The sequence below is a fragment of the Cotesia typhae genome, unplaced genomic scaffold, assembly GCF_013202065.1.
Source record: "Cotesia typhae breed Kobodo isofemale line unplaced genomic scaffold, CoteBio_Ctyphae contig_5, whole genome shotgun sequence".
In the NCBI taxonomy this organism is placed as follows: Eukaryota; Metazoa; Arthropoda; class Insecta; order Hymenoptera; family Braconidae; genus Cotesia; species Cotesia typhae.
Window position 1 is genome coordinate 446,438 of NW_027423757.1, and position 11,734 is coordinate 458,171.

Below are 11,734 nucleotides of genomic sequence, written 5' to 3' on the forward strand. Positions count from 1 at the left end.
TTTTTGATGTTCTTTGACAACTTGCAATAAGTACTGGAATTGTTCTTCATTTTTGTCAAGCATTGATTATATTCACTGACTAATGCAACAGCTCGCTCTGCTGAATCATTGACAACTTTTAGTTGTTGAAAGTATTCTTTATTTTCGAGATAACTCTCATTAGTAGGCCATAATTCAACATCGACATCAAGAAAGTCATACGGTAGATCGAAGATTTTGAAAAGATTTAATGACTTTTTAGACACAAAGTCACTCAGAGTTCTCTGCGCCAATGAATTCAAATCTTTTTAGCAATTACAAATCTTTTAGCTTTAGAATCTGTACCTTCACGAGTATTAACAGCTTCAACAATACTTTTTTTACTTCTAATGGAACGCCATCGTCAAACAGTGATAAAATGGCAAGTTCATCACTCAAATACCATAAGTGCGAAATCATTTTTTCACACGTAGCTGAAGAAATCAAAGGATTGATATGTTTGTACTCCAATAAATTTTTCATAAACTGCAAGTCATGATAAGCAGCAGTTGTTGCAGAAGTTGATGAAAACCAAGCTTTTAAATACAATGTGACTATAAAAATACAGAAATGACGAAGACCATGCAATTCTTTCTGAGAGAGTTTGAATTCATCTCTGAATAGATACATTTTTAAACTATAAATGGCCTTAGCCATCCATCTAGCATGATGAACAGCACCAGGACGTTTGAAAGAAATCTTTTCTTGAGGCATTTCTCCAAGGAAAATCAATGATAATTCCAATAATTCTTTATCTAACTTATTATAACATTTCTTTATCGATCGAAACTCAAATTTATGTAAATTTTCCTGAAACTCATAGTTTAAATTAAAATTTATCGAATTATTGATCAAAAACTGGAAATATTGATATTCGTTAATGTTTGACGATGAATATCTCGTAACGGCTTCACTTAATCAAAAATCATAAGAGACCATTTTTGTAGAGCAGTAAATTTCCTACAAAATCATGAGTTCCGCAATCCGAAATAATTTTTTTCATCGACTTATAAAATTCATAATAAAAACGAATATTTTCCTTAAAATAGCCAAACTTCAACTATGAATATCTTTTAATCGGTTGAGTTTTTGAAAAAGTCATAAGAGACCTTTTTGTAAAGCATTCAATTTCTCACAAAATCTATGCCACGGAATATTTTTCCAAGCAGTTGGAAGCGAGATATAAATTTTTTTATCTGATTATTCGAAAAAATAGAAACCCGCAAAGCGGAGGACCTTCCCGTTATAATTAAGAGCTTATACTTGGAGAGAATTCTTTTTAGGTGTCTACGAACCTATTTTTCAGAGTATAAAGTCAAAATAAATTATTCGATTTTTTGACCCACCTAATATATATATATATATATATATATATATATATATATATATATATATATATATATATATATATATATATATATATATATATATATATATATATATATATATATATATATATATATATATATATATATATATATATATATATATATATATATGTGTGTGTGTGTGTGTGTGTGTGTGTGTGTGTGTGTGTGTGTGTGTGTGTGTGTGTGTGTGTGTGTGTGTGTGTGTGTGTGTGTGTGTGTGTGTGTGTGTGTGTGTGTGTGTGTGTGTGTGTGTGTGTGTGTGTGTGTGTGTGTGTGTGTGTATGTGTGTGTGTGTGTGTGTGTGTGTGTGTGTGTGTGACTCGCTTATAACTTTTGAACGACTGAACCGATCGGAACGAACTAAACGGCGTTCTAAAGGCTTCCCTCAAACTTAGATTTCCTGAGAATTTGAACCGATTTGGATCGATAGATTTGAAGAAATCTTGAAAAATCTCCAAAAAATAAGAAAAAAATCACTTTTGAAAGTGGTTTTTTTGGAATATCTTTTAAACGGCTCTATCAATCAACTTCAAAAACTAATCCGCCCTTAAGCTTGAAAAACCACGCCGATCGTCGCTAATCCGGTCATAATCGGTTGATTCGTTCGAGAGATATCGTGAACGAAAGAAAACCGAAAAAAGTGTTTTTTTGACATAACTTCGTCATTTCTTTTCGGATCGTTTTTGATGATGTAGAATAATTTCATAGCCTAAAAAACCGTGGCAATCGCCTCAAAAAACGTGGAAATCGGTTGATTGGTTCGAGAGATATTCTCGATAAAATATTTGGAAGCAAGTGTTTTTTTAACATAACTCCGACATTTTTTGGAATAACTTTTCAACGGCTGCACTGATCGATTTCAAAAACAAATCAGCAATTAGCATGAAAAAATTACGTCGATCGCCGTCAAGCCGGTCAAAATTGGTCAATTCGTTCAAGAAATATCATGAACAAAAAAAAAACCAAAAATACTGCTTTTTTGGAATTACTCCAAATTTCCTAGTTTTATCAATTCAAACTTGATGATTTATCATGAAACAAAAAATTGCGTCAAATACTGCCAACCGCGTGAAAATCGGTTTATTTATTTAAAAGTTAGTGCGGTTTGAAAATTTAAAGAATATTGTCCTATGATACTTCTATCAGACTTTTAAACTTGAAGAGCTCAAAATAACACATAAATTGTATTTCGAAGAGCTCAAAAACATCATTAGTGCAGTTTTATGCACCTAGTTACGGAATTAGCGGGAAGTTGCACGGATGGCCTTCAGGGTCTACCGTATTCCTAATTTTTTTTTACTCGGGGTATACTGATACTTTTGCATCTTGTGGTACTATTTTGACTTTCGTATAATTCCTTTCAACGTTTGTAATGACAATATAGTGATTCCAGTGTAAAAGAGTCTTTAATTCCCAGAATTGATACTTGATCATCAAATATTTTAGTGAACTTGTTCTGTACTCTGACCAGTAAGTTTACGGTTGTCTTATAACAACCACCCCATGCACAAATGCTGTAGTTCATAATAATTTCAAAAAGAAGATGGTAAATAGTTTTTAAGGCTTTCTTGTCTAATATATTTTATTACAAATAAAACAATTCATTTTATTCCATTAAATACATGCTTAGGGTTACAATAATGATTAAAATAATTAATTAGAGGGCCCCTCAAACCTCGCAACTTTTGGATCAATTGTTCTTGGATCTGTTGTCCTGCGTATCAATTATCCACGGATCAGTTATCGTGGATTAATCGTCGCGGATCGATTGTCGTTGGATCACCGGTCGCATCACCTGTAAAAATATAGTATGATTGACGATATTTTACCATCAGAATACGGAGCACTTTACCGTATTATCAGTGTACACTACCGTATTTCATCTTATGTCATACCGCATTTCAAACTTTCTCTACTATACGATTCCGTAAAACTACTATAGTATTTTAATAATCTACAGCAGTTCTACGATAACTCTACCGTAGCTTTACCGTAAATCTACCGTATTTCCGATCTGCCTGATATAATGTATAGAAAAACTTCCTATAATATTCTTTCCGTGTACCTAGAATGAATCAACGTGCACTTCGATACCATTCTTCGGTACTCTCATTTTCGCTTCTTGAATTAATTCACTTCTTCATAAACTTTGAAAAACTTGAAAATATTTTTGATTTAAGGAACAAGTTTTGCTCTCTTAGTTTTTCTAAAACTTCGATAAATCGGTCCGGAAAAACTGTTTAATGAATCAATCTGTAATTTTACAGGGTTATTAGGGGTCCATCGAGGTAAAATAGGTTGCGCGATCAGAAGCTATCTCAACAAAATTAGAAAAGATAATGTTGATCGACTAAAAAAATTGGAAAAAGTTGCTTTTCTAAATGCTTTCTAAATTAATTTTGAAAAATAGAAGAAATTTATTTTTTTTCAAAGATGTTAAAAAATTTTTGTACAATAGTTATTTTAATTCTTGAAAATAACAACAAATTGCACGTACAATCATTAGTTGCAAAGATATCGGTAGAAAAGACAGAAAAACCTTTTTTATTCAAATCCGGATGTCTCTCTAAGAACTTGACGTGAAAAAAATTGCTCAACATAAAACTGAAGTTGGATAATCATGTTATTAGGTATAAATGATGATCCACTTATAAAAAATTTTTCTGAGCCCATGAACTGAAGAAAAGGTTGATAAATATTCTCGAAATTCTTTTTTCGAGATATTTCTTGGGATTCCGCGACAATGCAGTTCTTAAGAACTTTTCAATAAAAACTCTAATAACATGAATTTTCAACCTTGGTATCCTTTTTTTTTTCATTTCTACTACTAATATTGTTCACTAAAATAGGATAAAGATATCGTTTGTGGACACTATACCATTTTTAGTGATTTGATGTTCAAATTGTTGTATTATTAATTTACCAACGTAAAAGTATCCCAAATTCTGTAGGTATGAATGAAAACGTTTAAAAATTCTATGACAATCATTGAATTTAAATGTGTCCAAAACTAGCACTAAGGTATCTAAAACTCGTAGTTCTGTCCTTCAGCCCATCGAAAATCTCTAAAAAAATTCACAAATTACTTTGCTTTCTTAACTTTTGCAAGTGTAATTTAAGACAAAAAAATAGTTATATTTATACGCTTTTAAAAATTTTCATAAATAAAAAATTTAATCTTAAAAAATTTTTTTATTTTCAGAAATCTTTATGAGCGAATAGTCACATTGGAACAATTGAATCAAGAATTGCACATTACTATCAAAAATCAGTGTGCTGACATAGAATCTCTTAAAAAAAATATAAATTTAGAAGAATTTTACTCGAGGAATTGTAGTGGAATGTATGTTTGGAAAATCATTTCATTTGAAAGAAAATTAAACGAGATGAAATCAAATTCATCCACGATGTTTTACAGTCCCGAGTTTTTTACTCATCCTAATGGATATAAAATGTGTGCTCGAATTAATGTTTCATCAAAAAATTCTCAATTTTTATCAATTGTTATACACATGATGCAATCTGAAAATGATAATTACCTAGATTGGCCATTTAATGGGACAATATCATTTATTCTAATTCATCAGAAGGATTCCAAAAAATCAATCCGTGAAGAAACTCATACAAAACCTAATGTAGAAGCATTCAAAAAGCCGGTTGGAGAAATAAACAGAAGGAGCTTTGGCTATACCGAGTTTGTTTCTCTCGATGATTTACCAAATTACTTGTTTGACAATTCATTAGTGTTCAGAATAGAAGTGACAAAAACTAAGATTAAAATGACATGATAATTTCAAAATTTGTTTGCTTCTACATTATCTAAGATCTTTACTAAAAGCTCGATAAAAAATTATTTTCTCTAAAGCATATTTAATAATTATATTAAAAAATGGTTCTACACATATAATTGTAAATTGTAAATTATTGTACGTAGATTAATAGGTAAATTTAGGGTATTTTTATCCAATGGGAAAGTCACAAATGTTCGATATGTTCTAACAATAGTGTAAAATGAAATTATACCTGTGATAGTATAGTTGTAGCTTATATTTTAAGCTATAGCATTTACTACATGAAATAAATATAGATATGTTATTCGAAGGTTATTTAAGGAAGCAAGTTAGCAGCTATGTAAATGTTTTAGCTTGGCGGGTAAGGTCCTACGATTAGCTGCTTTCTAACTTTTCTGAACAGACGCATGTTGTGTGGTTGTCAATAATTATTTAAATAAATACTGAAAAAAAATATCGAAGATTTCGTTTTTAATATAATAGACCTACTAGCTTTCTAATTATCAGCTACCTATACCGATAGACATTAATATTGAGATGCACCGGTATCGTATAGGCAAAATGTAGTAGCCACGCTACGTCAGTACTTAGCTGATTAGAAACGTGTTATTTAATCAAGAAATGAATTTGACATATTTCCATAAAAATGAAAAATTAGGAGATAGTTAAAGCCATGTAAACGATTTATTTGAAAAGAAAATTCTCTTTTACCATTATAAATTATACTCGACATTATATCATTTTCTTTCATTCGATAATTATTAGGGCTGTACAACTTAGCCGGTTAAGATGGCTAAGAAGAAGCAGTCTAAAAAGTTAGCTAAGTTAATTAGTTAACTAACTAATCACTGATCACCTTAGCTAATTTAACCGGTTAACTAAATTACTTTAGCTAATTATCTAACGGCTAACCGGCTAAGTTTTTTTAGCTATTTCATAGCTTCTTATCCAAAAAATAATATAAATGCTTTTTTATTGGAAAAAAAAAAAAAAAACGACGGTAGTGATGTCAATTATATAATATCGAGTATGAATGTTATTTCATCCCCAATCACCAGATTTCAAAAATCACATTTTTTTCTTTAACTGAATTTTTAACATTTTATGTATGTATCAGAAGACGCCTATGAATTACCTATGAAGCCTACCTATGAATTATCAGCTTTTAATCTTCAGAAGTTTGAAGGATATGAATTTTTAAAAATTTCAAAAAAATAATTCGAATAAGAAAATTCATTACTCGTAATCAATCTATCATAATCTTAAATTTATGAGCCAGTTTTTTTGTGTTGAAACATAGTTTACATACAAAAATATTAAAAAAGTGAACTTTTGTTTAAAAAATTTTTTTTCTATTCTAAAATCAAATTTTGCTTTTTAACTTCCCGCTAAGAAAAATTGAAAATTTTAAAAAATTCGGGAAGTTATTGGTTTTAACCCGTTTTTCAAAAAACAAGTTTTCAACGGATGTTGACGTTTTGAGGTCCTAGGAAGCTTCCCTGATGGTTTTTACGGTGGTGTCCGTGCGGCTGCATGCATGTATGTGTGTGTGTATTTTTCTTTTTAATGATGAGGTAAAATACATTTAAGTATATCAGGACTAGGTGTTTGCCTGAGTATTTCGGACTTAGAAGTCAATATTCTTTTGCAACAATACCAACTAAACATCCTCCTCTCTCCTTTCTCCATAGATCTTGAGGGGAAGACTGGAACGGAACCGCGTTACGATTACTTCAATCCAGTCCATGTTGCGTCTCACGATGCCTACTCCTGGTTATTGGCCCCTTTCTGCGGTTTTTTATTTAAAAAGCGCTGCGTGTCGGCTGCAACAGCTGACCAGTTATTTTCTTTTTTGAGCATGCAGGCTATCAAGCTCTCGGGGGAAAGTGTGGTGCCTATAATTTCTCCGGTGCTACTTCTGTAGTCCTTCTACCGTACAGACTCGAAGAAAGTGTGTTTAACGTCGTCGATTTGGTCCAGGCAGTATTTGCACGTCGGCGTGCGGTTCAGTCCCATCTCAAAGAGGTAGGCGTTAAACTGTTCGTGTCCTGTCAATAGCTGTGTGAGGAAGAAGTCCGTGTCCCCATGCTTCCGAGAAAGCCAGACGTGGCTCCAACGTCGTCTGCAAAGCCCGTTAATTCTACTTGCTTTGGCGACGGAATTTCTATGAGCTCGTCGTAGTTCGCGTTCCATAGATCGGGACCCATTATTGAGCCTTGCGGTACGCCAGCTGTTATGGTGCATTCTTGTGGGCCTTCTGCAGTTTCCACTATTAGCTTTCTTTCTTTAAGGTAGCTGTTGACTAATGCCAGATTCTCTGGCTCCGCGTCAAATTTTTGTTCCAGCGCGTCTAAAATATCTCCCCAATTTGCGATGTTGAAGACGTTTTTAACATCTAGCGTGAAGAGAAGACATACTTTACGAGCTTTGAGGCTACCAGACCATGCTTATGTTGCTATCTTTATGACTTTCTCGATCGCTCCGACTGTCGATCGACCTCTTCGGAAGCCATGTTGGTTAATAGCAAATCCTCTTGCACGGTCGATGTCGTCGTGAATGACTCTGTTTAACGTCTTTTTGGCCTGCTTGTACTCATTCTCCCTCTCTCTTTTTAATTTGTGGCTCAAACCGCTAGGTTCATTCAGCCGTTGTGTATGGTATCTTTTAAGAATGGAGCTTGTGGCAGATGGATTTCACTTCATTTTTACTTCTTGGTGGAACCTCTAGGTTCGTTTGAATATTGTGTGTTCAGTTAATTGGAGATAGAGCTATATGTTAACTTTGGACTTGCGGATAAAGTTGAATAGTAGGTAGACATGACTAGGAGCGGGATTTTTGAGAATAAGATGTTAGTCGATGGGAGGTTTGAAATTCAGTTTTTCCAGCGTTTTGAGTAGGGCTGGGTGGTGTACACTGTATAGAAGACAGTTCCAGAAGAAATGATCTAGATCTTGAGATGTATGTCCACAATCACAAACTGGAGTTTCTGCTAGGTTTTTCCTGTAGGCACTGGCGTTGAGATGATAGTGGTTTAACCGCATTCGGCAAAAGGTTGTAATTGCTGGTCTGATGATGCCTACTTTCCTGAACCATAGTTTACTAAAGTTTTCGTAGTAATGTTGAAAATAGTGTTTACCTTTAAATCTGCTATTCAATCTTAAAAGTTTATCCACAGATGATTTAATTATATCAGAAGAGTGCATGTAAAGGTCGGTGTAAGGAATTTTTGTTTTTAAGGAAACGTTATTTAGCATTGTAGCTTCTTTGGACAGGTAGTCAGCTTCTTCGTTGCCTTGGATTCCTATGTGACTTGTACTCATTCGAATTTAAGTTTTGGTTCAGGGAGCGTTTTGCAGCTCTCGTTGGGCGGCGATATAGCTCATGACATCTTTTTCGAAGTTCTGCTATGTCTTTTGTCCACTAGTACACCGACCTTTGAAAACTCCGATTCTTCAGCAGCGACATAGAGGTGTCACATGCAGCAGCAATTTGCTTTATCACTTTGAGCACTGCCTTTTCCGTCTCGTTGCAGATATCCGGAATCGGACTGTTCTGTAAGGTAGACCGGCTCCGTATACGTGACGCTTGCAATGCCTTTGGATCAAGCCTTTCGGCGTTCCACCTCTTCTAGTGAAGAACTCGTTGTGGAGTCAAATTAGGTGCCATTCCAACTCTGAATGTCACATACTGGTGATCACTGCCAGTGTATTCTTCAGATACAGTCCAGTCTTCAATCACAATGGCTATCCTTGAGGTTGCCAGTGAAATATCTCGGATGGATTCCTTGTACTCCGGTCTTTTGAAGTCTGTAGTAGTTCCAGTGTTCAGCACTATGAAGTCAGTGTTACGGTGTGTGTGTGTGTGTGTGTGTGTGTGTGTGTGTGTGTGTGTGTGTAAACCGTTCATAACTTTGAAACGGTTTAACCGATCCGAGCCAACTTAGTGGCGATCCAAAAAGTATCGAAGCCGTTAAATTTCCTAAAAATTTGAACCAATTCCGTTCGCTAGATTTTGAGTAATCTCAAAAATAAAATTTTTGAAAAATGGTTTCTTTGGAATAACTTTTAAACGGCTTCACTGATCAGTTCCAAAAACATATTAGCTCTTAAACTTAAAAAAAAACTACGTCGATTGCCGTTCGACCGGTCGAAATCGGTTGACTATGTAACGGGTAATTTTCCGGATTTCAAAGAATGGATTTTAACCGGTGTTGTGATTCGGTCAAGGCTTTCCCAGATATCTATATCTCCTAGCTCGAATGAAACCTCGCCGGAGTCCAGGGTCTTTTCAAGGATAACTTATATAATTTATAAATAAAATTTGAGCCTGAATATAATTGATACACTATTTATTTTTATTTAAGACAACAAATATTAAAAGTTTGTTTTCCGTTTTTGATGCCACCTGGTGGCCAAACTCTGTCTACTACCTTTACAAAGTAGTATTCCTACTATACCGACGATTACACACTAAATCACAGCCCTATTTTCTCTTAGTCTCGGTTTGGGTGCTTGAGAGGTAACCCTTTCCGGCCCTACTTACCCCTAATCCCGTTTGGGTGCTTGGAAAGCAACCCCTCCTAGCTACGCGGTGGCCAAATTTCCCCAAATGGACAAGTCAGCACTTACCTGGTTCCTGGTCGGAGACGAGGGAGGAGTTCCTTGGTTACTTTCTGGTGAATGGTCTTCTACCGGAAAGTTATAACCACTGGGAAACTTGGTTAATTTTTCCGTAAATAAAAATTGCTTTTAACAATTTTTTGGCTAGTCTCGCCAAGTAAGAATTTCTCGCCACCTAGTGACATATATAAAACTACAGAAAATTGGGAAAATCTTCTAAGCTCTTTTCCGATTTATTCAAAAATGGATTTGATTTTGCCGAAATATCTGTTAACAGATTCACACATTACATCTTTTTTTAAACAGATTTCATTCCCATACTGATCCTGGTCGGGACTTAGAAAAAAGAACATTCGTCAAAATAATAATTTTTACCAAAATAATTTCCCATACTAATTTCATTTCTGGGACTTAGTCAAAAAAATAATTGCACAATGAAAAAAAATAACAAAAATAATTATTCAGATATTTCGAATTTATTCGAAATATTTAATTAATTTTTCATTTCAGGTAAAGTAAATTTTCGTTCTTTAAAAAAACACAAATTGTCGCCACGCAGTTTCGCTTATATTAGCTTGTCGGTTTTTTCTGCAAGCGAACAAACGGCAAAATTATTCGCCACCTCTCGCCGCGATGGCGAACTCAAAAATTCGCGCGCATTTTCAAATAATTAATTTAATAATAAAAGGCAGTCAAATATTTTTAGAACTAAATGAACTTTTTCATTAAACGAAAATTAAATGAACATTATAATGAACGATACTCGAATAATGATCATTATTTTTAAACAAAATACAAAAAATGTTAATTAAACTAATGAACAACAAAAGAAAACATATTTGATACGTCAATAATTAAATAATAAATACACTCCGGTATTAATAATAATAATAATATTTATAAATGGATATATATATATATATATATATATATATATATATATATATATATATATATATATATATATATATATATATATATATATATATATATATATATATATATATATATATATATATATATATATATATATATATATATATATATATATATATATATATATATATATATATATATATATATATTATATAATATATTTAATTATATATTAACTTAAATATATTATTATATTATTATATATTAAATATATTTATAATAAATATCATTATTAACTATACAATAATCTATAATTTAATTATAGATATAATTATATATATATATATATATAAATATATATACATTTTAAATAATATTTACTATAATATAAAAAATATTATATTTTCTCGCATATTCTATACACTCACATTAAGAAGTTCCTCTCCCTAATCCTTTCTCAAACCATTTCCACCAAAATATCCTGTTACGTGAATGTTGGAACGCCTCACGTAATGATTATCCGTAACTCCTATTCTTTCCCGCTTCACAGCATTATTTTCGAATTTGAAAAAATGTGGAACGCTTCACGATTTTACGTGTCATCCTTGCGCAGGGGCCATGCGTAAATTTACAGTTCGTAATATAATCGTAGGTTTAAGCCATATATAATAGCTAAATTTATCATTAAAGATAAAGTTTTGGGAACTGGGGGAAATAAAGGATAAAGGGGGAAGGGGAGGACCTTTACTCAGTAGGAATTTTCGGTAACCGAAAAAGTAATTCGGACAGCCCAGACCGGGACTCGAACCCGGATCGTTTGGTTACGCGCCACAGGCTCTACCAGTTAAGCTATCCGAGACACTGTCCGTAATTACTATTCAGTCACTTAATAAGGCCTATCGAGTAATAAAAGTCCGAATTTATTATTATTATTATTATTATTATTATTTTGTTATTCAATGCTCAGGGGGGTTATCTCCGGAGTCCGATTCTCCGAGGGCCCAGCCTGAGCTCCATCCGTTACTGCCGGATCACTCCGCACAACAAGGCGGTTAGTGAT

At 33.1% G+C, this 11,734-nt stretch overlaps 1 protein-coding gene and 1 non-coding gene across 6 annotated transcripts in view; one reads left to right on the forward strand and one right to left on the reverse strand.

The window, feature by feature from the left end:
• Nucleotides 1-5,640, forward strand: part of LOC141530404 (TNF receptor-associated factor 6-like) — a 78,424-nt gene extending 72,784 nt beyond the window's left edge. For all 5 annotated transcript variants that reach the window (XM_074247478.1, XM_074247481.1, XM_074247479.1 and 2 more), the window contains one exon: nucleotides 4,591-5,640. In XM_074247478.1, the coding sequence (XP_074103579.1) occupies nucleotides 4,591-5,176 (586 nt within the window). In that variant the 3' untranslated portion in view covers nucleotides 5,177-5,640. The remainder of the gene's footprint in view (nucleotides 1-4,590) is intronic.
• Nucleotides 5,641-11,242: 5,602 nt separating this feature from the next.
• Nucleotides 11,243-11,332, reverse strand: LOC141531601 (U6 spliceosomal RNA). The gene has a single exon (XR_012479958.1). It is a non-coding gene; the product is annotated as a U6 spliceosomal RNA (small nuclear RNA).
• Nucleotides 11,333-11,734: the final 402 nt, after the last annotated feature.